This window comes from Lepidochelys olivacea, assembly GCF_965140295.1.
Source record: "Lepidochelys olivacea isolate rLepOli2 genome assembly, chromosome: 10".
Lineage (NCBI taxonomy): Eukaryota > Metazoa > Chordata > Testudines > Cheloniidae > Lepidochelys > Lepidochelys olivacea.
In genome coordinates, this window is record NC_140420.1 from 47725177 (window position 1) to 47752482 (window position 27306).

Below are 27306 nucleotides of genomic sequence, written 5' to 3' on the forward strand. Positions count from 1 at the left end.
ATGCCTGATCTTCCAGTTAGTCAGAGTGCAGGTGACCTGGCAACTACTGCAGCATCCATATCTCCATCTCAAATGGATGTAACCTTTCACATTCCTGAAGAAAAGTGTAGATCCAAGAAGAGTGTGGTGGAGGCACAAGAAACAGCTGCTGCTGAGTTTAGTTCCTTAAGTCTAGATGATCTAGGACTGTGGACCGACTTGAGCAGTAGCCTGAGGGACTTCCTTGTACTGCATGGGCCACAGCAAGTGAAAAACTTCATGTTCCCCAAAGACAATGAAAATAGAAGTTTCCATCCAACACATTATTGGGATGAAATCCCCAATGGTGACAAAGGGGAGAGGCCATGGCTTATGTACTCAAAAACTCAGAATGCTGCATACTGTTTTTGTTGCAAACTCTTCCAGTCTAATGTTCCAGCCACATTGGGTTCTACAGGAACAAAGGACTGGAAAAATCTGGCTCGAAATCTGGCATGCCATGAGAAGGCAGCAAATCACCAGAGAGCATTCCATAGGTGGAAAGAGCTTGAGATGAGACTGAGGTTAAAGGCCACCATAGATGATCAGCATCAAGAGAAGATTGCATCAGAGTCTTTTTACTGGCAAAATGTTCTGAAAAGGCTCGTTGCGATTGTGAGAATGCTTACTACCCAAAACCTAGCACTGCATGGCACTTCAGATCAGCGGTTTGTGCCAAACAATGGAAACTTTCTTAAAATTGTGGAGCTGATGGCTGAGTTTGATGCTGTACTCCAGGAGCATCTAAGAAGAGTCACTACCTAAGAAATGTACACACACCACTACCTTGGAAAAACAATTCAAAATAAGATCATTCAGTTACTGGCAACAAACGTCAAACAGAAGATTGTGGCTGATCTGAAGTCAGCATGTTATTACTCTGTTATTCTGGACTGCACCTCTGACATCAGCCATATGGAACAAATGACTTTTAATGGTGCATTTTGTAACAACAACAGAACCTAGTGAAAATGTCCCTGCAATGGTGACTGTCAGAGAGCATTTTCTAGAATGTATTGACATTGATGATACTACAGGAGCTGGTATGACAATTGTGCTTCTTAAAAAGCTGGAAGATATGGGAATTGCGATAGCTGACATGAGAGGTGCCAACATGAGAGGAAAGAACAGAGGAGAGCAGACACGAATCTGAGAGTTAAACCTTCGAGTTTTTTTTGTCCCATGCAGTTCTCATTCATTGAACTTGGTGGTCAGTGATGCAGCATCAGCTTCTAGTGAGGCTGCTGAATTTTTTAATGTAATTCAAAGCATCTATGTATTTTTCTCTGCATTAACTCATTGATGGCAAATTTTGAAGCAACATCTGGGAACATCCTCTCTGACACTGAAACCACTGAGTGCAACACGATGGGAAAGTCAAGTGGAGGCGATAAAGCCTATCAAACACTAAACTGGGAAGATAGATGATGCCATAGTTGCCATTATGGAGGATAACGCTATGACAAGAACTGTTCGTGGGAGAACAGTGGCAGAGGGGAATGGAATCACCAGAAACATACATAACTTCAAATTTCTGTGTGGCTTAGTGTTGTGGCATGACATACTGTTTGAAATAAATGTTGTAAGCAAGAGACTTCAAGGTGTTGACCTTGATATAGCTGGAGCAATGGAACAACTGGACAAAGCAAAGTCATACCTACAGTCTTACTGGTCAGATGAGGGATTTCAAAACATTCTGAAGAGTGCACAGAAGTTGGCAGGGGAACTTCACACTGAAGCTATTTTCCCATCCATTCAAGAATACAAGAGTCACCAAAGAAGACATTTTGATTAACCAGGTGCTAGATTGTGCAATACAGTCAGTTGAAGAACGTTTCTTGCAGCTCAAGCAACACAGCAGTATATTTGGGATGTTGTATGATATTCTAAAACTCCTCCCTATATCTGAAGAAGACCTACACCAGCAGTGCAGGGCACTAGAGACAGAGTTGACACAAGATGACATGCGTGATATTGATGCGAGTGATTTAGATGATGAACTGAAAGCCCTTTCAAGATACATTTCAGCAGGAATAACTCCAAAGGTTGTTCTGGAATATATATGCCCAAATAAGATGACCACACTCTTTCCAAATGCTTTTGTTGCTCTGCGCATACGTCTAACGCTTCCTGTAACAGTTGCCAGTGGAAAATGCAGCTTCTCCAAGCTGAAGTTAATAAAAACACATCTATACTTCACAATGACACAGGAGAGGTTGGTTGGCCTTGCAACCATCTCATAGAATACCGGGGTTGGAAGGGACCTCAGGAGGTCATCTAGTCCAACCCCCTGCTCAAAGCAGGACCAATCCCCAATTTTTGCCCCAGATGACCCCTCAAGGATTGAACTCTCAACCCTGGGTTTAGCAGGCCAATGCTCAAACCACTGAGTTATTCCTCCCCCCAAATGTAGCACTTGTGTTGACATCAATATCCATTAATCTCTCCACATGTATGCGGTGCTGTTCACCTTCCTGTGAAGTGTAAAGACTTTTTTGGAGGCCCCCTTCATCTCAATAGAGCATGAGCTGGCCCAGACTGTGGACCTTCAGGAAGAAGTTCCAATCTTTGCAACCAAGAAGGCATGGAAAGAACCACTTTGATTATTCAAACAGATAAAAATACCAGTGTTTACTATGCAGACAAGAAAAGTTACATTTGCTGTCCAGGCATTTGAAAGTTAAATTCCTGAAGGACGACTCATCACTCTCACAGCTCTTGGGAGACAGGCCAGTCCTTGCTTACAGACAGCCCCCCAACCTGAAGCAAATACTCACCAGCAACCACACAACAAAAAGAAAAGGAATACTTGTGGCACCTTAGAGACTAACCAATTTATTTGAGCATAAGCTTTCGTGAGCTACAGCTCACTTCATCGGATGCACAAAAACGCTAACTCAGGAACCTATCCTTGCAACAAAGCCTGTTATCAACTCTGTCCACATATCTATTCAGGGGACACCATCATAGGGCCTAATCACATCAACCACACTATCAGAGGCTCGTTCACCTGCACATCTACCAATGTGATATGTGCCAGCAGTGCCCCTCTGCCACGTACATTGGCCAAACTGGACAGTCTCTACATAAAAGAATAAATGGACACAAATCAGACGTCAAGAATTATAACATTCAAAAACCAGTCGGAGAACACTTCAATCTCTCAATTATAGATGTGGCAATTTTTCAACAAAAAAACTTCAAAAACAGACTCCAACAAGAGACTGCTGAATTGGAATTAATTTGCAAACTGGACACCATTAACTTAGGCTTGAATAAAGACTGGGAGTGGATGTGTCATTACACAAAGTAAAACTATTTCCCCATGTTTATCCCCCCCCCCCCCCCCCACTGTTCCTCACAGGTTCTTGTCAACTTCTGGGAAATGGCCCACCTTGATTATCACTACAAAAGTTTGTGGGTTTTTTTTCCTCTCCTGCTGGTAATAGCACACCTTACCTGATCACTCTTGTTACAGTGTTTATGGTAACACCCATTGTTTCATGTTCTCTGTGTATATAAAATCTCCCCACTGTATTTTCCACTGCATGCATCCAATGAAGTGAGCTGTAGGTCATGAAAGCTTATGCTCAAATAAATTGGTTAGTCTCTAAGATGCCACAAGTCCCCTTTTCTTCTTGTGAAAGTTAAGTGTTTCTTAAAATTTTTGAACAAGGCATTTTAAGTTGTTCGTTCTCCTTTATTGGGGTAGGTAGCAAAGCAGTACCATGAGAGGAGCAGAAGAGGAAGAAAGCAGAATTGAGACCTTTCAAAGTTTTGGCCCAAGTGAGGGGGCATCGGGGCGTCATTTGAGTTCCCCACCTCAGGTGCCAAAATATTGTGGGCCGGCCCTGGGAGAGTGTCTCCTGCTGATAAAGTGCTGTCCACACTGGCGCTTTTTGTCAGTAAAACTTTTGTCGGTCAGGGGTGTGTTTTTTTCACACTCTTGACTAACAAAAGTTTTACTAAAAAGAAAAGGAGTACTTGTGGCACCTTAGAGACAGTTAGAGAGTAAAACTTAGAGAGTTTTACTGCCGAAAGTGCAATGTAGACATAGCCTTAGTGTAGTTGCATCTTATAGCAGCAAAACAGTGCTTTTGCTGGTATAGTCTATACCAGTTACCGAACAAGGAGAATTGCACCCAGTGATTCCTGCATTGAACCCAATATTTTGTGGTTAAGCTAAGGCTTTTATTAATATAGAAATGTCATTAAAAATCACATCCAATATTAGTATTCTGGCTAAAGTCTATAGTATGGATCTGGCCCCAGTTATGCTAGCATGCTTCAAAAGATTCCTAGCGCATTTTAACGTAGAATGGGACTACATCAACAGACGCTAGGTGTGTCATTTCAGAGTGTGTCAGCAGGGTCTACGTGGGGCAGTTTCAGCACAACATTTTAGAATGTTCTACAATTTACACCGCTCCGGTGCACATTGACACACCTTGTAGACAAGTCTAAAGAATGCAGTTGCTGTATAAAATCAGCATTTAAATAGGCTGTGTGGGCTCTGAGGTAAACACCTCATTGAGGCAAATAGGGTAGAAGTGCAGTTAGCACCTTTGCTGCTGCTGCTTGGCTGGAAACAGTTTTGTGCAAAGTGAGGTTAATGGAGAAACTCTGGTTGTTGCTCTGAAAATGATTTTGACACTAGAAAGGGCCAGACGTGTGTGTGATTTCAAATGAAAGCTATGGAAAATGAGCAGACATTTCAGAAAGAGCATAATGTCCCAGGGTATGATGCAGAATAACTGGAAAGTGCCCTGCTGTGAAGAACAAGAACATAAGAACACCCATACTGGGTCAGACCAAAGGTCCATCTAGCCCAGTATCCTGTCTGCCAACGGTGGCCAATGCCAGGTACCCCAGAGGGAAAGAACCTAACAGGTAATGGTCAAGTGATCTGTCTCCTGCCATCCATCTTCACCCTCTGACCATAGGTGCTGACTTTTCATTTTGCCAGTGGGTGCCCCACCTGGCCCTACCCCTTCCCTGAGGCTTCACCCCCACTCTGCCCAAGGCCCCATCCCCACGCTGCCTCTCTCTGCTTCCCCCCTCCTGGTGGCTTGGTCTAGCACCTGACTCCACCCGCTCACTCAAAGTGACACAGGAGGTTCCCCTCTTCAGGGTAGGAAAGGTTGCCTACTGGTTAAAGCACAGGCTTGGAGCTCAGGTGTTCTGAGTTTGATTCTCTGCTCTGACACAGACTCCCTGCTTAGTCTCAGGAAAGTCACTTCATCTCTTGGTGCCCTAGATCCCCCCTTCCAAATGGGGCTAATGCTTCCCTGCCTCACAGGCTAAGTCCATTTATGCCTGTGTGATGATGGGGGTAATGGAGGTATCAAGGTTTTGGCATTCACAGCATCCCCTGGCAATGAGTTCCACGGGTTGACTATGTATTGTGGGAAGAAATACTTCCTTTCTAAGATGCCTGAGGGTGTATTTCCAGTAGATACAAATGTTATCATATATTTCCAATGTCAGTGTGCTTTCTTTTCCTATTAAGTTACTCAGCAATTAGAAATAAAGTCTTAAAAACATTGTAATCTATTTATACAATGCATTTGATCTTTCTCCAGCACAAATGAAAACACACTCCAGTTCAAGATATTAAAGGCATAAAGATTCAAAACAAAAAAACAAATTTAAAAATTGAACTTGCATTAACAAATGACTGATCTAAAAGGCTGTTTTAGCTCTGGAAACAGTTCAGTTTTACAATATAAGAAATCCTGAGTATGTATCTACAGTGACTGAACTGGATGATTCTTAACTGTGTCTTAGTGAAAATACAATATGACACTATATGTCTTAAATGTTAAGAAAATTTGCCCTCTAAACAATGGGTTTCAGAGTAGCAGCCATGTTAGTCTGTATCCGCAAAAAGAAAAGGAGGACTTGTGGCACCTTAGAGACCAACAACAAATTTATTTATAAAGTCCTCCCTTTCTTTTTCCTCTAAACAATGTCATTTTAAAGGGCATACTCAAATGTTAAGGAAGTTACTCAAGAGACCTGTTCTAAGGCTGTAACAACCAGGTAGAATTAAGAGCACTCCGGGAGGGTTTTTTTTTTTTTTTTTAAATTAACAAAAGTCCCCAGGATCCATTGACTATTTCAAGAAAGAAGATTGAGAAGCAGGGGTAATTACAATAATACTTCCTCTGATCTCCATCAAGAGCAACTGAAATGTCTCAGGGAAGCACTGACTGTGACGCTGAAAATAAAACCGATCAACTTTGTGGGAGAGACTTGAGATCAGCACTCACCACGTCCCTTCTCTTGGCCAAGGCTAGCCAGAAACTGCTCTCTCCGGAGTCTCATCCTATCAGCTGGGTGCGAGCTATTTACCCACATGAAGTGCTTTGAGTGCACCTCTGGCCCAGGGGCTGCTAGCACTGCTGCTGGCTGTGGGGGGGGATTTCTAACTTGCACAGGCTCTCAGCCACTCAGCCTGAGGGGGCATTTGAGAAACTCATTAAAGACTCCCTCTGTGTGCGAAGGGGTGGGGCGGACAGAGCAATCCAGACAGCTCTGCTGCTTCCAGCCTCGGGGCAACAGCAGCCCACAGAATGGGGAATTTACGTTTCCCACAGCCCAGAGCCAAGGGGGAGAGAGGAGCTGCTGATCCAGCTCCTCCGGATAGCCGTATCAAGTTCTTGCTCAGGGAGGAGTAAAAGCCTGCTCTGCCCTGGAAACGGACCACTTTTACCTGCCATGGGGGCTGGGTTAGAAACTGCAGCCACACGCGGCTCATCTGGTGGCTCCCTGCCAAAACAGCTGATAGGTGGCTGCGCACTACAGTTAATTGGTTAGAAACAGCTAATCCAGCCACCAGCCAAAAGTTCATGGGGCTCTGCATGTGCGAGAGCTGAGTTGCAGCTGCCACAACTGATTATCCCGGTGGGTGCAGAGCACCCACAATTTTTTTTCTGTGGATGCTCCAGCCCTGGAGCACCCAAGGAGTCCAGGCCTATGCCTCTGACAAACAAAGGCTAGGGACACCATTCCTTACCCAGCCTGGCTAATAGCCATTAATGGACTTAGCCTCCATGAATTTATCTAGTTCTCTTGTAAACCCTGTTATAGTCCTTGCCTTCACAAACTCCTCAGGCAAGGAGTTCCACAGATTGACTGTGCGCTGAGAGAAGAAGAACTTCCTTTTATTTGTTTTAAACCTGCTGCCCATTAATTTCATTTGGTGGCCCCTAGTTCTTATATTATGGGAACAAGTAAATAACTTTTCCTTTGCATCCGATGAAGTGAGCTGTAGCTCACGAAAGCTTATGCTCAAATAAATTGGTTAGTCTCTAAGGTGCCACAAGTACTCCTTTTCTTTTTGCGAATACAGACTAACACGGCTGTTACTCTGAAACTTTTCCTTATTCACTTTCTCCACACCACTCATGATTTTAGATACCTCTATCATATCCCCCCTTAGTCTCCTCTTTTCCAAGCTGAAAAGTCCTAGTCTCTTTAATCTCTCCTCATATGAGACCCGTTCCAAACCCCTAATTGTTTTAGTTGCCCTTCTCTGAACCTTTTCTAATGCCAGTATATCTTTTTTGAGATGAGGAGACCACACCTGTATGCAGTATTCAAGATGTGGGTGTACCATGGATTTATATGAGGCAATAAGATATTCTCCGTCTTATTCTCTATCCCTTTTTTAAATTATTCCTAACATCCTGTTCGCTTTTTTGACTGCCGCTGCACGCTGCATGGATGTCTGCAGAGAACTATCCACAATGACTCCAAGATATCTTTGCTGATTAGTTGTAGCTAAATTCGCTCCCATCATATTGTATATATAGTTGGGGTTATTTTTTCCAATGTGCATTACTTTACATTTATCCACATTAAATTTCATTTGCCATTTTGTTGCCCAATCACTTGGTTTTGTGAGATCTTTTTGAGGTTCTTCACAGTCTGCTTTGGTCTTAACTATCTTGAGCAGTTCAGTATCATCTGCAAACTTTGCCACCTCACTGTTTACCCCTTTCTCCAGATCATTTATGAATAAGTTGAATAGGATTGGTTCTAGGACTGACCCTTGGGGAACACCACGAGTTACTCCTCTCCATTCTGAAGGTTTACCATTTATTCCTACCCTTTGTTCCCTGTCTTTTAACCAGTTCTCAATCCATGAAAGGATCTTCCCTCTTATCCCATGATAACTTAATTTACGTAAGAGTCTTTGGTGAGGGACCTTGTCAAAGGCTTTCTGGAAATCTAAGTACTGGATCCCCCTTGTCCACATGTTTGTTGACCACTTCAAAGAACTCTAATAGATTAGTAAGACATGATTTCCCTTTACAGAAGCAACCACAGAACCCAGCCTGGAGGAGGGAGAGCTGAAAGACATGCGCTCAGATAGTGCTGGCTGACTCCAGCTAGCTGCTTGCTTGTTAGATTGCAGTTCATAGGTACATGCCCCCACTATGCTTTGACATTGCCACTTTCAAAGCAACATAAACTAAACTGGAAAAGAGCAGTTTTAGTCCAGAATAAGAATATCAACCCAGTGTGATGTACTGCTACACCTATATTACTATAAATATACCCACATAGAGAAATTTACCTGTATATACTATGTAGACAAGCCCTCCTTAGATTCTGAAATAAACAGCAAAAGTGATCAAAGACTGTGAAGTTTTGGAGCTGGAATTTTCCACTGCCCCAGGTCATCCTAGGTAACAATGGTGGAGGTAAATAAGCCTAGGAAGATAAAACAGACAATAAAAGATAAAACAGACTATAAAACAGTCACTATTTGGGAGATAGGTTACCCTGTTCCCAAGCCTCAACTGCTGCTGTTGGAAATTGTCAGTAGCTTTTGCTCACAACAGAGGTGTATAGGGGCTAGCATGATGAGTACACCTAGAAAGCCCATAATCAAGTATATTACTATGGATGTGCCTACACAGAGGGTTTTTTTTCAAATTCTCCCACCACTGGTGGAAATAATGGCAGGAAGTGCTAGCATATACTGGCCATCATCAGTGAAGAACAAAGTCTTTTGTCCTTTTTAATGTTCCACTCTAGTCCATCTGCTGTTGATGAGCCTTCCTTGTTAGCCACTTTCTGTTGGAGATAAGCACTTTACACGAATTAATGTCTCTCGCACGTCTGGTGATTTACACAGAAGCTTACAGTGAAAACACTCAAATATTACCTTATGATGTGGGATACAGATATAAGTGAGATTAATGCATGCAGCAACTTACAAGCATTCCATAAAATCTAAACACTAAATGCGTTGTTATTCTAGTACCGATCTTAACATTACTAACACACAGGTGAGCCTGACTGATTTCAGCCATGTATTTTTAAGTATTCAGTTGAGGCATTGGGACCTTGGCATAAGCTGGCACCTGGTATGCCAGCGTCACACTCCATAATAGGTAGTAAGTGTACATCCTCACTGGTGCTAGGACAACAGCCAGAAAATTTGAGAAAAGCCTCCTTGCAGTTAAAACCATTGAGTTACACCCATAATCTCCCATGGCAGGCAGACTGTTTACATGCAGTTTGATTGCAAATGCAGTAGGTGTAGTTAGACACAGACGGATGAACAAAAATCCTACCAGGCAGAAATAGCCCTGGGAAACAAAAAGTTTTATTATGGTGTCTTCTTGTTCAGGGCCATGAGGTGCCATGGTTAAGAGGGCCTTCCAGAGCCAGGCACTTTCATGCCCTCTTTCCATACACATCTCATGATCAAACAAGGATCTTGTAGGGAGCTTTGTTTTTCCTGGCAGCCCTCTTTTCTAAACCACACCTCTCTTCTGTCTGTTTTGGTCATCTTCACTGGCCCAACTGCTGGTTGGTTATTTGCATATGCTAGGAACCAAATGACTAAGGCCCAGCCTGCTCATGTGAAGAACAGAAATGAGTATCTGGCTTGCATTGCACCTGTTGGTGCCTGCCCTTTCAGCAGTGACTGGAAGTGGTTATGCAAATATGAATTGTAGGGTGAAATCTTGGTGTGAAGGCCTGATATAAAACTCTTTGCCACCCAAGTCCTCCTTCCCTTTCCTGCCTTAGGGCTTTTATGTTATAAGCTAATTGTTTGAGTCTCCTCCTCCTTTTCTCTCATTAGCTGAAAGTGCGTGTGGTAACAACCGAGAGGGCAAAACATTTCTACAACCCCCAGGAGATTCCCGTAACCCTCTACAGTGACACTGATGAATGGCAGGTCAGTATCCCTCTCCTACCCAATCTGATCCATTCTCCATGGTTGCAGGGGACACCTAGGTCCCATGCCAGCTTCACTTTTTATATAGGATTTGGTTGTTCATTCAGTTGACCTAGTCTTCCAGAAATGGCCAATAGCTGATACTTCAGAGCAAGGCAAAACCCTCTCCCTCCATAATGCACTTGGTCAGTTGTGCAGATGCTGGAATTGGGGTAGTCAAAGAATTCCTTCCTGGTCCCCTTCAAGTGATCAGTTTTTCAGAATGAGGCTGATGGACTGATTTCATTCAGTTTTACAGAGCTTTTGAATCCAAGTAGAAAGTATTAACAACATGCAAATAATATGATGTTGCCCTCTCTGGATGGTGGTATTTATTATTATTACAGTAGTGTTTAGTGGTCCCAACCAATATCATAACCTCATTGTGGTAGGCACTGTACAAACACATAATAGACAGGCTCTGTCCTAGAGCTTACAATATACAGGAAATAAATAAATAAATAAATTCCTAAATAAAGAGGAAAGGCTAAGTGTGGAAGAAAGGAAAGATTGTTAATGGGTAGGGGGACTGGGCTGGGTTGTGGCACTCTCTGGTCAGACACCAGTATGTTGTGAGAAGACCCAAGCACTGGATCTCATGTGCTTCTAAGACTGCTGGGTCTAGGTAAGCACTGGTCACTTCCTGTATCTGGGTCTCTCGGGCACACTCCCTCTACACTATAGGTCCAATTGTGCCAGTGCAATTTTCTGGCATGGTTAGGGAACATCTGTATGTTGTCACATTTTTTGTTTGTGATGACCTGGGACTGTAGCACAATTCCCAAATCACATGGTCTCAACTACACTAGAAACAAAGTATTAAAACAAAGGTTGCCCTCACTATGCCAGAGAACCACATGGCACACAGATGGATGAGGGAGGGAGTTTAGGGTAAGAGGTGGTCTCTGACCACTCAGGACTTAAGAGCTATCCCCATCTCCCTGAATAGCAGCCGGAAGTGAGTAGGAAGCCACTGAAGAGCTGTGGGGCATGGGCAGCGAGTTCTATGGGCCAGGGGTGCCTGGGGGCCATTCCTGATCCGGCTCCAGCAATGTTTGAGGCCGGGTCTCTCCCTTGGCCCATCCCCGGGCACTCCCCCCTGTACGTCCCCTGGGCAATTTAAAATGGCCCGGGGCCCCCACCTACCACTGACAGCGCAGTGGAGCTGAGCAGCTTCCTGCCTGCTCCATCCACGTGGCTGCCAGCCCCTCCCTGCAGTCCGTGGGTGGGGGGTGGTCTGTGTCTATGTGTGCTGCTCCCGCCCCAAGGAACCTTGCAGCCAATAGGAAGTTCCTGGGGGTAGCAGCACATGGAGACCCCCAGTCCACCCTGCCTAGGAGGCCCCCAGCCCACCCTGCCTAGGAGCCTGCACCCCCACCCCTTTCCCACACCCCCACTCCCACCCCCAGACTCCCTCCCAGAGCCTGCACCCCTCACCCCCTGCACCCCACTCCTTTCCCACACCCCCAGAGCCTACACCCCTCACCCCCTCCTGCCCCCCTCACCCCCTGCCCCAGCCCGGAGCCTGCCCTCAAACTCCTTCCCAGAGCCTGCACCCCTCATCCCCTGCCTCAGCCCGGAGCCTGCACCCAGCACCCAAACTCCATCCAGGAGCCTGCAACCCAGACCCCCTCCCCCACCCAAACTCCCTCCCAGAGCCCAACCTCTCACCCCTTCTGCACCCAAAATCCCTCCCAGATCCTGCACCCCTCCTGCACCCCAATCCCCTGCCTCAGCCCAGGGCCTGCAACCCAGACCCCCTCCCCCACCCAAAATCCCTCCCAGATCCTGCACCCCAATCCCCTGCCGCAGCCCAGGACCTGCACCCCAGACCTCCTCCCCCCACGCAAACTCCCTCCCAGAGCCTTAGGCAGGTGGGGAGGGGCAGGCTCTGGGCATTCTGGGCACCACCAAAATTTCTACAAACTTGCACCCCTGATGGGTGCAGAAGTTATGCAATCATTATGCCTCATCCAATTTAGAGGACAGCAGCTTGATTACCCCTATCATTATCTTAGCCTGCAAATCTACAGACATTATTAATAGTAATACAATTATCCAGCCCTGTTTAAAATCTACCTTCAGCATATGACTCAATAACCTCCAGCACCACTGAATTTCCCAGGTTATTATACATCATATGGAGTGTAATAGAAGTTCTAGATTCCCAGCCTCAGATCTGATGCCTGGGCACCCGGAGAAAAAGTTCATCTGTGCCCAGTTTCATTGCGAGTCCTAACTCATTCAGAACTTCAGTGTTTTGCTGTTTTGGATGGTTCCCTCCCATTCATTTTCCTCCTGTAATTTAATACTAGTTAGGATTCCAGATTGGAGACTATGGCACTGAACTGCCTTTCTTCTTAATCCTGGATCATAACATGAAATCCAGCCAATCAAAACAGATGGTTTGTGTGGTGAAAAATAGTTCCAGATTATGTTTCTGGCAGCCGGAGGCAGCAGTTTGTGCTGCGTGAATGAATTGCTCTGTACCATTCTTTATCATCTTATGATTAGGGCTGTGAGACGGAGACCTGGGTTCTATTCCTGGCTCTGCCACTGACTCATTCTTGTGACCTTGGGTGAGTCACTTTACCTCTTTGTGATTGCAGTGGATTAGCAGCGGGGGCTCCTCCCCATCTGGGTCCGTGGGAGGCCACTCTGCCTCACCACATGTCTGTTCATTGCCTACGATGGGGCATTAGCGGGTTGACAACAGTCTACCGCTCGAGTCTATAACTCAGGCTTGTGGTAAGGGCCCAGCAACAAAACACAGGTAGGAAAGCCAGGCCCTTAGTCAGGGCAGGGCAATGAAAGTCTATAGCTCAGGCCTGCTTTCAGGGTCAAGTAGCAAGGGGTTCAGGCATCCTAGCTCCGGCGGATGCCCAAAATGCACTGGCCTTTTAGCCTAGAGGGGGGAGACCGCCACCGCAGGGGTTGGGGTGGCAGAGGGGATGTAGGCCCACCCATTCCACTGCATCCCGGCCCAGGGCCCTAACAGAAGTAGAGGGGTTTGCCATTGGGTCAGCAGCGATCCTGACCACAACACGCTGACTGGGTCTACGGCAACAACGCAACCAGACTAGGGTTGTCTGTCCCTGGGCCACTTCCTAACTTCCCCTCGGGGCGTACCTGGGTCTCATCAGCATTTGGGGAGAAGAGCTGCCCAGTCCCAGCTGCACTCCAGTCGTAGGAATTACGATACCCATGGACAGATTTCACGATGCATGACAGAAGGGGCTATGACCGGGACACAGTGCAGTGCAGGGTCAAAGCGAAGGAGCTGCGAAACGCCTACCACAAGGTGTGGGAGGCAAACCGCTGCTCCGGTGCTGCGTCAATGAGCTGCCGTTTCTACAAAGAGCTGGACGCGATGCTCGGTGGCAACCCCACCTCCACTGTGAGATTACTGTGGAGACTTCAGTGGCTTGTGTGCCAGTCGTGGACCGAGCCAGGAGGAGGAAGTCTTGGATGAGGATGTGGAGTGGGCCAGGGGGACCCAGAGGGGGAGGACGACTCGGAGGTCAGAGATGCATACAGCCAGGAGCTCTTCTCTACCCCAGAGGAGGCTAGCCAGTCACAGCTGTCGGAGCTTGGCGAAGTGCAAACTGGAGAGGAGGAGGCTCCTGGTAAGTGGCTTTAATTTTTGGGAATCGCTGAAGCGAGTTGTTGCGGGCAGGAGGGTTGCAGAAAGCAGGCTTGTGTCTGTATGATTCGCGTACCACCACATGCCTAGTCTGAGTGATAGAACAGGGTGTTGATTGACTCCCACACTTCACGAGAATCTGCCTCAGAGATCTCCACAAAACTCTCATGGAGATACTGGGCAATCCTCTGCTACAGGTTCTCTGGCAGAGCTGCTTTGTTTCTTGCCCCTGTGATACAGCATGGCCAGAAGGCAGCAGGAGAGAGAAATAGGAGAGAGATGCAAGTCCCAGGATGAGGAGAAGCCCTATTCCCTGGAAAGGGAAGAAAGGTTTCTATAGATTAATTAAAAGCACCTGAAGCCAATTAGAGCACCTGAAGCTAGTCACCTGGTAAAACCCCCTGCTTCAATCAGCCAGGGGAAGGAATTGGAGCAGAGTGGTTTGGAGTTGGAGCAGAAAGCAGTTTGGAGGAGTTGAAGTAGAGGAGAGTTTGGAGAAGTGCCGTGGCTGGCTAGAAGACCAAGACCCTAGGTAAAGAGACACCCGGCTTGTGCAGAGAGAGAGGGCAGGAAGCCCCACAAGCTGAAGAGCAGGAGAGGGAAGTAGCCCAGGGGAAGGAAGCACTAGTTCAAGTGGTTTACCACTAGCCCTGGGGTCCCTAGGCTGGGACCTGGAGTAGAGGTTGGGCCTGGGTCCCTCCCTCTCCACTAGCCTTCTCTGGGTTACTAGTGGGACAGTAGATACCCTAGTTCAGGGGCAGGAAACTGTGCCCTGAACACAACCTTTCCACCCCCCCCCCCCCCCGGGCCGCCCAAGAAGAAGTGGTTTCAGCATTGGCCTGCTAAACCCAGGGTTGTGAGTTCAATCCTTGAGGGGGCCATTTAGGGATCTGGGGCAAAAATTGGGGATTGGTCCTGCTTCAAGCAGGGGGTTGGACTAGATGACCTCCTGAGGTCCCTTCCAACCCTGATATTCTACGATTCTAAGTGCGGGACCGATCATAATCGTACCGGCAATTTGCCACACCCCGTTAAGGGTAACTTTTCTGCACCACTCTGCCTTCGCTGGGGGGGACCATTGCTGCACACAGGCGAGCTGCATAAGGGCCAGAGCGGAAGCTGCAGTCTTGGAGAAGACCCTCCCTTGATTCCCTGCTCACCCTCAGCAGCAAGATATCTTCCATAATGATGACATCCTGTGGAAAGTGTGGGGACAGTAATGATTATCAGGCTACCCCCTACAGTGCTGGCTCTCCCCAAGAGCCACGTGCCCAGTGTACAGTTCGGTCTTGGAACATGATTTCCCCTGCCCCTGCGGTTACTCACTATTTTGGGGGTCTTGTGGCTCATGTGTGCTTGCCTGGGGTTAGCCAGTTAGTGACAGGTCTGTGAACAGTGGCTGTGTTCTGAATCACTGAATCAGTGGTCTGTGTGTTGCAAACAATACCGCTTCTGTAAAATGTTGCAGTTTGGCTTCACAGAGATGACCTTGGGAGCCCAGCCTCCCTCTTTATCGCTGGCTGAACGGCTGCGCAGAATTAGAAAGCAGTCACAGAGAACTAAAGAGGACTTTCTGCATGATGTCACGATGCACTCTGCAGCCGAAAAACAAGAATTGAAGGAGTGGCGGGACAGCGAGAAGAGGGACCAAAAGGAGAACGTGGCGCGCCAGAACAAAGCCACGGAGCGCCAAGCGCCAAGGTGCTACTAGCACTGCAAACCGAGCAGCTCCATGCCCTCCCTCCTCTGCAGCCACTGTCACAAAACTCTTTCCCATGCGCCCCCCAGACACCGCCAACACACTCTTATCAACCTCCTGGCTCCAGTCTGTATTCGCTGCATTCCAACCCTGCCCTGACAGAGTCCAGCCCTGCGGCTTCCCAGTACCCACTGCACTCAACACCCGTCCCTCTGCAGTTTAGCCCTGCTGAAGTAGAGTACCTGCTGCACTGTACTCCAGGGATCATATGCAACTTTGCCCTTTGGACATACACAAATCTTTAACCATCCCGGGACCCCACCTCCTCCTGGGACCCTCCCTTCCCCCCCGTCCCCCACAGAGCTGATGTGTTTTTTGTTTGTCTCTCTCCTCCAGTTGTTGTTTTTTAATGAAAGAATTGTTTTGGTTTGAAAGCAATCTTTATTCCATTAATTGTGAAAGCAAACAGAGCCCTGCAAAGCAACAGGCAATTTTCTTAAACCTTCATAGTGCACCGTCTGCACCAGTCACAATCACCTCCTGTCATTACAAGCACTGCACTCCCGAGCATAGCAACAAATATTAGCGGATATCAGCTTCAAATTGCTGCCTCAAGGCATCCCTGATCCTTATGGTCCCATGCTGTGCCCCTCTAATAGCCCTGGTCTCTGGCTGTTCAAATTCAGTCTCCAGGTGCTGAGCCTCAGCGGTCCATCCCTGAGTGAAGCTTTCACACTTCCCTTCATAAATATGGAGCGTACGGCATGCGGCTATAAGCATAGGAATATTGTCATCAGCCAGGTCGAGCCTCTCGTAGGCAGTGCCAGTGGGCCTTTAGACAGCCAAAAGCACACTCAACAATCATTCTGCATTTGCTCAGCCTGTTGTTGAACCGCTCCTTGTTGCTATCAAGGTGCCCCGTGTATGGCTTCATAAGCCACGGCATTAAGGGGTAGGCAGGGTCTCCCAGGATCACAGTGGGCATTTTGACTTCCCCTATGGTGATCTTCCAGTTCGGGAAGAAAGTCCCTGCTTGCAGCTTTTTGAACTGGCCAGTGTTCCTAAAGATGCATGTGTCATGCACCTTTCTGGACCAGCCTGCATTAATCTCTGTGAAAATGCCCACCGTGATCCACAAGTGCCTGGAGAAGCATTGAGAAATACCCCTTCTGATTAATGTACTTGGTCGCTAGGTGGTTTGGTGCCAGAATTGGAATATACATGCCATCTATCACCCCTCCACAGTTAGGGAAGCCCATTTGTGGAAAGCCATCCACAATGTCACGCACGTTGCCCAGAGTCACAGTCTTTCAGAGCAGGATGCGATTAACGGCCCTGCACATTTCCATCAACACAAGTCCAACGGTCAACTTTCCCTCTCTGAACTAGTTAGCAACTGATTGGTAGCAGTCTGGAGTAGCTAGCTTCCACAGTGCAATTGCCACGTGCTTCTCCAGCAACAGGGCAGCTCTCATTCTCGTGTCCTTGCACCACAGGGCTGGGGGGGGAGCTCATCACAGAGTCCCATGAATGTGGCTTTCCTCATCCGAAAGTTCTGCAGCCACTGCTCGTCATCCCAGATGTGCATGACGATGTGATCCCACTACTCAGTGCTTGTTTCCTGAGCCCAGAAGCAGCGTTCCAATGTGGTCAGTACCTCCATGAATGCTACAAGCAATCTTGTGTCGTAGCTACCACACGTGGCGAGATCAATGTCAAACTCCTCTTGCCTTTGTAGTTTAAGGAATAACTCCACAGCCATTCATGACGTGTTAGTGAGAGCATGCTGGTCAACAATGCGTGATCCATTCCTGCAGACAGAAGAGGCAGAGCGCGCAGTACACAAACTGTTGAAAGATGGCACCAAATGCAGACGGCAGCACAGGGATTGCTGGGATGCAAAGCAATGCATACTGGGGCATTGGGACAGGACCCAGGATGCCCCGCAACCCCATCCGTCTTACCACAGCTGTTAGTGGCAGAAGAGGAAGAGATGCTCTGTGGGATAGCTGCCCAGAGTGCACCGCTCTGAATACTGCTGCAAGTGCCCCAAGTGTGAACATGCTATTGCACAGGCAACCGATAGTGTGAACACACAACAGCGGTTTCCCTTCAGCACTCTCTGAGTGGCGCTGTAACTGCTGGTGATGTAACTGCCAGTATAGACATACCCCAAAATCTCTTTGGCTTATCTCTGCTGGTTCTCTGTGAGCTAAAGTTCCCAGTGCACTTTTCAGTCAGAGTAAGGGATATTCTGGCTGTTCAGACTTCTTAACATGCCCTTAGTCTGTCAACCAGCTTCTCCTGTTCCAGACAGTGTGTGAATTGTTGCCAAGTGCAGAATGGCTGCTGTTTGTCCAGTGCTTTCTAAAGCACTTTGAGGTACCCTAACTGCAAAGGGGTGGTTGAATAAATACCCACATTCTATTCTCTGCATCTCCCTTCTCTCAGCTTTGCAGTTCTCCCACCTTGAGTGAGTACAAGAAGACCTGCTCATCACCATGTAAGCAGTCCTCTGTTTTTGCACCCACAAGCATATGTTGCTTTCCTTCACAGAAAGGCATGTTAGTGGGAATGAACAGAAAGCTTTCCAGTCATTTCAGAGATCATTGTGGTTCATTGGCAGAGCTCTGTTGCGGCTCAGGTCTGGAATAGCAGGGGAGCTGCAGGTCAGAACTGAGGTGCATTGGCTGTGCCATATGGGCTTGCAGTACTGAAATACCAGGGAATGTTGCAGATCAGGATTAAGATGCATTGGCAGAGCTGGGCAAGGGGTGTTGCAGGTCAGGACTGAGGTGCATTGACAGAGCTGTGTGAGAGGAGCCTGCACAGCTCCTGCTTGCATTATACGTGGCTCCAGGGCCATTCCTACCCATATGCAAAGTACGCAGCTGTGTAGGGCTCCGCCTCTTCCCCATGGCCCCCGCCTCTTCCCACCCCTGCTCCGACCCAGCCCCACCCCTGCTCTGTCCCAGCTCCTGAGGACTGCAGCAGGGTCGGGCCTGCACTCACCAGTGGCGGGAAGTGCAGCAACCGCCGGTGAGTGCTGGGGGCCAGTTCCTTCCTGCCCCCCGAGCCAGCCCCCCTTCCCCGCAGAGGCCTGGAGCCACACACCCTTTCCCTCCCCCCCGCCCTAGAATGGCTAGGGATGGCCCTGCCTGGCTCCAGAAGAATGGCTAGGGATGGCCCTGCCTGGCTCCAGAAGAATGAAATACAAAAAGTTATTTTAAAAAGAAAGCGAGACTCTTTAATGTACTTAAAAACTAAAAAGAGAGTGAAGAGCTCTACTTTGGGAAGGGTGGGGAGCACTAGTTATTCCGGATGCTGCCTCTTTGTTGTGGTTGTGTGTGACTCATAGAGTGAGCAGTTTGTGGCCCTGATGCACACCTCTCACTGGCCTGTGGTTGTGCCTGGTCTCTGGAGGTAAGACACATCATCTCATTTGCTGCTTCTCTTGACATTTTACCAGCTCAGATGCTCCATGGAGGTCAGATGTGACAGATATAGCAATTTCCTGCAATATCCAGGACAAACCTGATTGGATTAAGTTAAATCTTTTTGAATTAAGTTTAAGTATGTTTGCAGTCTATTGTATTTTAAATGTGAAGTTTGTTTTATTGTGGGATTGTATGTAACTTCTTCTGGGGGAGACATGGCCAGTGTAAAACTTGGGAAATGTTATGAGCTTCAGAGGAATATTTTAAGCAATGTGCCAGACAAACAAATATAAGTGGGGTTCTAGGAAATACCCGCAGATTGGTAAATGCAAATGACTACTTCTGGCTGTACAGAGACCCAGCCTTTTGAAGCTTCATCCTGAGGAGGGGACCACTGTCTGGCTACTTAGTATTCACGGTCTCTGCAGATCAAAGACCCAAACTGTGTAAAGGGGTGACTCTCAGATTCAGGCTGTGCTTGTTCTGAGCTAACTGCCAGTATGAACTTGTGACCACAGAAAACCCCCATGGTGGAATTTGAAGGACCAACGACATGTCAGAGCCCTTGTTGGAATTGAGGTGATCTCCGGTAAGCTGATTAGTATGCAGCATATGTGTAGTTTCTTTAACTTTTTTAATATGTTTTCTCTGTAGTGCTTTCACCTTAAGAATAAATGTACTTGCTTAGGACAAGCCGTTTTGTAATTTATACCTATCGGCAATTACACTGTTTGCTGAGGCAAAGGCAAAGCAGGCTAGCTTAGGCAGTCTGACTTGCTGGGGAATTCACAGTGTAGGCAGAGAGCTGTGCAGTCTGGAAAAACCCCAGTCAGGAGGGAGAGAGATGTGTGTCTCCAACCAAGAGAGACTGTGGCTGGGGATCTGGAAGCCTGAGAGTGGGTTTCCTTTGCTGGATCATAGAGGGCGAATACAGGGGCAGTTGCACTGAACTGTGACCTATATATCTTCCCCCAGATACTTCTGAGGAACCCCACTTAACTTTGTTTAAAATAGTCCTTTGAAGTTCACAACATTTCCCAAGGTTTACAAGTCTCCACCCTAGTGAAGATACATACAATCCCACAATAATACATACATATTGGATTTTTAATACGAAGGGCTCCAAAGTTACTTAAACTTAATTCAATAGGGTTTAAATTAATTCAGCAAAGTTTGCTCAGGATATTGCAGGAAATCGCCATGTCTGTCACACAGAATTTCCAGGGCAGCATAAACCTTCTGGGTAAACTAGAATGATCAGAGTTACAAAGGTTGGAGCAAGAAAGACCTAGCTGGCCCCAGCTGGTCTATTCTATGGGGTTTTGGCCAGGGTTGTTCAAAGCAGACTAGTCACCAGGGTAAAATTTTCAGGAAGCTTTTCTAGCTGTTCCTGAGATTCACAGGTGCCCTGTGGTGAGTGTGATGGGGAAGCCTGTGCTGGCATGCAGGGTGATGTAGATGTCTGACATGTAGATAGACTGCTCCAGGGAGCACTCAGTTTCCTTGATGTTTATCTGTACGGTGCCTAGCACAATGAGGCTGTGATCTTTGATTGGAGTTTCTAGGTGCTACCACAATATAAATAGTAACGATAGGAAGCGCGAAGCAAGAGAAGAGTGAAATATGAAGAAGCAGCTGCAGCCCTGCTGTCTCAGAGCCCCATTGTGATTGGGCTTTGTTCCATGTGGATGTTACTCTTTCCCCATGGTTTGACATGGCATTTATGCATGTGGGGTTGGTACAGTGCCAAGCGCTCTGTGTATGAGTGACTGTCTCAGAAGGGTTCAGTGATCCAGCTTCCTCTGTTTTCTACAGCTGTGGAAAGGGCGTACGGACCCAATCCTCCACATCGACCTGAGGCGCTGGGCCGACCTGATGCTAGTGGCTCCTCTTGATGCAAATACACTTGCAAAAATAGCGAATGGCATCTGTGACAACTTACTGGTGAGTTACTGTCCACATCTGGACCATTAGTTGCCCTGAATACTGGCTGAGGACATCTCTCATGCTCTATTTCCTCATTCCTCTATTTCTTCCACTGTGCCTCTATTCTGTTTTCCTTTTCATGCAAGCTCTTTGGAGCAGGGACCATATTGTTCTGTGTTTGTACAGTGCCTAGAGAAATGGGACATGGATCCATCACTAGGGCTTCGAGGCATTAAAATACTACTATTAATAATAATAATAATTAATAATGCCTGCTCTTTTCAATGCCTCCCTCCTTATACCTCTCTCTCTCTCTCTCCCCCTCCCTCCACATCCTTCTTCATCTCCCTGGCCCTTCTCTCATGGTGTTCACCCGCCATCCCTTTCCCTATATTTCGTCCTCCTCCTCCTTTGCCTGATGCATGATTCTTCTTCCTCTCCTGCACCTTATATCCTCTTCATCTCTCTGTCTCTCTCTATCTCACACACACACTTTCTCACTCTCCAGTTCCCCTTCCTTTCTGTGTTTTAGATGCAGTCTGGAAAGACACCTGTGAGATCAGATAAGTTTGTTTACTTCCTGCTAGTCCTCACTCCCTCACCTAAAAACATAACGTGGACATCCACCCACCCACACTCACACATTGCAGCCACTTCCAGTTTCAGCCACAGGTCTTTTTTTGGGCAGTGCTGTTTTCTGATACCTCAAGTAGCTTGCGGTGGTGGAAGAAGGGAGTCAGCTCCTGCATTTGGGTAAGACAGACTACCCAAGAGCCCCCTGTACACCCAAGTGCTTTGGGACCAGAGATAGGTGCTCATTAGATAGGGAAGGTCACAGAATTTTTTAGGCACCTAAGGAATCTTCAAAGAGAATGCAAATCTCCACATGCAGCCCTGGTGTAACCAGTTCAGTGTCCCTCAAAAATGAGTGGAGGGTGGATGGAGCTAGGGATGTAGGCACACAAAATCTCAAAAGGAAATTTGTGTGGACAGGTGCCATTCAGGTCATGAAACTCTGAGTGGCTGAACCCCAGTGCTAAGGAAAACCACAGTGCCCGTAAATGAATAAAATACAGCTGGAGTGACAGGCTTCATCTGTGTGAGCATGTAGAATGTCTCTGGAGGTGTCGGCTTAGCAGGAGGAGCATGACAAGGCCCAGGAGACAGATCCCATCGGTCAGTGACACACAAGATTACAACTCTACAACTGCTATCCTTTTTTGGGAGGAAAATAAAATAGCATAGATGTACAAAACAGGCCATTTATGGTTTCCTTTGGAAGCTTGGAGGGGATCAGACCTAACAGAATTAGATTTTGCTTGTACTGGAGAAAGTTCACATCATACAGTACAAAACAACAGATAAAAAGTTTACTGAACACAAGATGACTACAGTCGAGATACTATTCCAAGGACAAATGCAAGTTGTTCTTTGAGTAGTGTCCCAATGAGTGCTCCACTGTAAGTGTATCTGCACCCCTGCACCTCTAATCAGCGATTTTAGGTAGTGGTGTCTGTTCAGCCCATACATGCGTTCTCCCTCCCTCGTGGTTTTCCTCGAGGCTGTCTAACTGTTCGCGCGAGCAAACCGTCTTTGGCGACAAACGGAGTGAACAGTTGTCTCTTCCTTATCTGCATCATTAGTATTGACTCAAAGACTATCCAAATGGGTCTCTAGTTGCATTAATTACTGTTATCAAGGGCACACCCTGTTTCCTCCATCTAGAATCCGTACGCACTCTGCGAGGTCAATTTCTACCTTGGTCGCATTCCTTAATGATGTCCCTATCTCAGAAATCTGCAGAGCAGCGACTTGGGCCTCTGCCCACACTTCTGCAGAATATTATGCTGTCACTCCGATGGCATCTTCGACTCCACAGTGCTCTCTGTAGTAACAGACTCCACTCCGAAGCCTCGGCCCTCCATGGGGGATGCTGCTGTAAAGTCACTTGCAGTGGAGCACCCCTAGGGGCACTACGTGAAGAAGAAGAGGAAGTTACTCACTTTATGCGGTAACAATGGTTCTTTGAGATGTGTCCCCCAATTGGTGCTCCACAACTCGCCCTCCTTCCCTCTAGCGTTCTCCATAAGGGGATTTGTGGTAGAGGAGGACCTGAGGGGGGTTCACCTGTGCAGTACTAGATAGCCTCTAGGCAGACCACGAGGGAGGGAGAGCGCATGTGTGGGCTGAATGGACACTGCTACCTAAAATCTCCAATTAGAAGAGCGGGGGCGCAGATACACCTACAGTGGAGAACGCCTAGGGAGACGCATGTCAAAGAACCATCGTTACTGCACAAGGTGAGCAACTTCATTTTGTCCTTTTGTCTTTAGGATGCTGTAGCAAACCCTGTCTGCCTATCTGACATGATAATATCTTGCTGGTTCAAGAAGCCAGACAGAGAACTGACTGCGCCCTCTATTAATGATCTGCAAACTCTGTCACTGTAGATTCTGATGTGATCCCTTGTAATATGTAGGAGCTGTTTGATGGCTGGGAAGCTGAGGGCATGTTTTGATATAGGCCAGCCATGTTTCTTGTACTTGATGCTAGTTACATCCATGGAAGATGGGATGCTTCTTTTGATTGCAAAAGTGACATATCCAGTCGACACAGCACTTAGGCAAAATGACTGTACATCTGGCTTCCCTCACATATGGTCTAGAGAGTTGTACGGTATGGTTTGTGGCCACCCTCAGCTTTACTGTGGGAGGTGCAGCCCAAAGAGGCTGTTGGCTTGTGCCAACTGTAATGTTCCAGCTGGATCTGAGTGCGCTGCTCACTTGACTCAAGGAAAGATGAAGCATGTTGTTCTGGGACTTGCACTCTTTGTACCCCTGCCCCCTTTTCCCTATTAGAAACGAGGCTGCTGCAATCTGATGTCATTGAGTGCCTATTGGTTGCAAGTCCGGAAGCTGCTGACAAGTTTCCAGCATGGCTGGGCAAAGTTTGGGTACCTTCGGCTTGGCAAAGGGCTTCTGCAGCAGCATGATAGGAGATGCAAATAGGAAAGGCAACAAACACGCTAGGGCTGGATTTCTTGTCTTTTTTTTTTCCCCCCAGACCTGTGTCATCCGCGCATGGGATATGACAAAACCCCTGCTGTTCTGCCCTGCTATGAACACAGCCATGTGGGAACATCCTATTACAGCTCTTCAGGTGGAGCAACTAAAGGACTTTGGCTACATGGAGATCCCTTGTGTGGTGAAGAGGCTGGTGTGTGGGGATGAAGGTCAGTCTTTAGCATGGCCTCTGGCTACTTTCCTGTGTGCTTTCTCTTATGATGATCATGGAAATGTTACGCTGACGGTGAGAGAATCTTCTCATCCTGTGAACTTCAGTGTGTTGGGTTGAGGTGAACAAGTACAGTGTGTGCTGTAACCCTCCATAGCCAAAGTTTACAGAAATGTGTTGAAATTGGGTCTCAGACCAGCCGTGAAGAAAATATTTCTTTTCTTGCCAATTTTCAAAATTCATGCAGACACTGTGAGATGCTAGGAATCCAAAGCAGAATCAGGAGTAGGAATTTGGGGTTAGGGGTTTAGCTTATCTTAGCTTCAATAACTCAAATCAACCTAAGATTTGAAAAATAAATGTTGCCAACTAGTAATTCATGATAAAAGCATGAGAGAGAGGAAGGATGGGCCAGTGGTTAGCATGCTATCCTGGGCCTTGAGAGACCCAGATTCAATTCTCTGCTCTGCCACAGGTTTTCTGTGTGAATTGGTCTAGTCTCTCTGTGCCCCAGTGGGGATAACAGAGGACAGTAGCACTTCCCTGTCTCACAGGGGAGTTGTGAGGGATAGATACATTAAAAAATGGAGGCACTCAGATACTATAGTAATGTGGGCCATATATGGAGAGAGAAGGAAAGCTGTTTCTTTGGCATGTTGTTCGTAACAAAAAATCAGCTGTAGCACCTGTATAGAATCATGTTTGAACAAGCACATCTGTGTTAATATTTTAATAACTTTGCTTTATAGTTTGATACCAAGCTCTATGGTGTGCATTGACACAGTGCATAGAAATCTGTCTGGAAAATAAGACACATTTAAAAATAGTCTTTGTGGTTGCTGAGTAAGGGTTGGCTTTCACACCTCCTGATCTCTCAGGTAAATAATGTGCATCTCTGAAAGAGAGGCCTTTTGGAACTGAATACCAATATACATTTGTGGTTGGATAAACAGATTTGTAAGTTATTTAAATCAGTAAAAACACACCAGGCCATAACTGTTCTGCTAGGGTTCTTACAGCTCATCACATCAAATTTCTCACATGTCCATGATTACTGTAAATGGAAATACTCAAACGAGGTCAAACCACACAATAGACTTTGGCAAAAAGCCATCTGGATCAACATGCCTTCCCTTTTTTGTCTTTTCCTTTATCTATTTAACTAAGATCCCCCGTTACCGTGGTGGTATCTGAGCACCTCGCAATCTTTTATGTATTTATCCTCACACATCCCTGTGAGGTAGGACAGTGTTGTTATCTGTACTGTACCGGTGGGGAACTGAGGCACAGAGAGGATCCATGACTTACCCAAAGTCACACAGGAAGTCTGTGGCAGAGCAGGGAATTGAAGCCAGGTCCCCCAAACGAGCACCCTAGCTACTGGACCATCGTTCCTATGTATCCCTCACTACTGATATCTTATACCCATCAATCACCTCCATCTCCAGAAACAGTTGTGGTTTTTGGGTCTTGTCCACACTGAAGTTTGCTCTGATCCCACTTGTTGATGCCAGCAAGGTTCAAACCCGTAGAGTAGAAAAAGAAAGCTGCAATTTGCACCAGTCAGTGTTTTGCCTGTCTAGTCTACAGGTTTGTGTTGGTGCAGTTACACTGATGACAGGCCACTGATGGCTGGAATTGGGGCAAAACCTCAGTATTAGCAAGGGCGTCAGCACACAGTCTTTGCTTGAATTACTTTCCCTTGTAATTTCTCTCCCCTATTAGACCCAAGAAGTCTCTAACCGTGTCTACACCCGGATTTTTGGATCTGTAATTCCCAACAGATTCCACTCCCTCAATGGATGCTGTAATATAAACAATACTCAGATGAGCTCAAGTGTTTTTATCACTGTATTGCTTAATCTTTCTGGGACAGTAAGACAGACTGGCCTGCAGCAGCTGACTCAGGCAAAGTACTTCCTAATGCTTACACTTTTCATCCTGCTTAGCCAGTATTCTGTGTCATGAGCTCTTAGCAGAGCCTACCTAGCTAAGCTTTTCATCATGGTTAAACTGAAGAATGTTTCTCTTCTGTTTCATGACTATTTTATTTGTTTTCTTATTTTGTTTGTGATTGTCTCTCAGAGGTGCATAGGTTTTGTGTCAGGGTGGACTTCACCCTGTATGAATAATTTGTGGGTTCAGGACACACTGCTTACCAAGGTTTGCACAGCTAAAAAGGCCAGATGTGACTTGCCAAAGGTGAAATGGAAGTAGTTGGGAAAACACAGGCAGGTCTTGGAAATGTTATTTATGGATCATGAAGATTAATGGCTCTGTATGCAGAACTGTAAGGAGCAGAGGTGACATGTAACTGTTGATAGTGGAAGGCACAATTTAAAGGTTTCAGGGGGGACCTGACCACTCCATGTGTTGGCTCTGCTTCCCACCCATGTCTCCTTTGCATGCTCTCCTCCTTCTGCCTCCTCCCGCAGCTCTCCCTCTTGCTGTCCCCGCCCCCAACCCCGCTACTTCTCCATAAATTGCCAGCAGGGTGTATCCCGCTCCCAGCTGCTGTGTGGAGAACCAGCCCCCCCCCCCCCCCGAGAGCACTCAGAACACCTGCAGCCTTCCCGGAGGACTCCTTCCTTCCCCTCTGCCTCTGGCCAGGACAGCACTCCGGGAAAACCCAAGACCCTCGCACACAGAGCGTGGTCCAGGAGGAGACGTGCCCTGCATGTACCAAAGCTGTCCAGAGCCCTGTGCAGCGCTGGCATGGGGAGCCTCTTTGCCCCACAGATAAGCGCTGGAGTGGGGTCTGGGGAGTGATTTCCAGCCTGTTCCCGCCCTGGACTTGCAGGCTCCCTGGCAGCCCCATGGGCAGGGGCTTAGAGCCCTCTTTTCACCTCTATCAGGCCTGGGCCCTGGCCTCAGGGAGCATGGGGCTGCTCTGTCCAATAGGCTTTGTGCCCAAAGCAGCAGCCACATGTGGCGCTGCTCCTCCCTTGCTGAGCCACCTCTGGCTGGGCTTTGTGGCCACTGAAGCCCCTGCAGTGCCCAGCACCTGCAGCTGGTTCAGGGAAGGTAGGGATGGATCTGCTGGTCCCCCCCAGCCCAGCTTTCTGCTGCCGGGCACCAGCAACGGCCCTTCCCTGCCTGCTGCCACTAC

The 27306-nt window shown here is 47.3% G+C and overlaps 1 protein-coding gene and 1 long non-coding RNA gene across 6 annotated transcripts in view; both read left to right on the forward strand.

The window, feature by feature from the left end:
* PPCDC (phosphopantothenoylcysteine decarboxylase) overlaps window positions 1–27306 on the forward strand; it is a 55745-nt gene that overhangs the window by 24188 nt on the left and 4251 nt on the right. For 4 of the 5 annotated variants that reach the window (XM_084641998.1, XM_084642002.1, XM_084641999.1 and 1 more), the window contains 3 exons: window positions 10124–10219; window positions 20853–20981; window positions 24027–24195. In XM_084641998.1, coding sequence (XP_084498124.1) covers window positions 10124–10219; window positions 20853–20981; window positions 24027–24195 — 394 coding nt within the window. The remainder of the gene's footprint in view (window positions 1–10123; window positions 10220–20852; window positions 20982–24026; window positions 24196–27306) is intronic. The other variant, XM_084642001.1, reaches the window with a different exon arrangement.
* Window positions 13825–17249, forward strand: LOC311527723. Its single transcript, XR_014713427.1, has 3 exons — window positions 13825–13884; window positions 15370–15602; window positions 17097–17249. It is a non-coding gene; the product is annotated as an uncharacterized lncRNA (long non-coding RNA).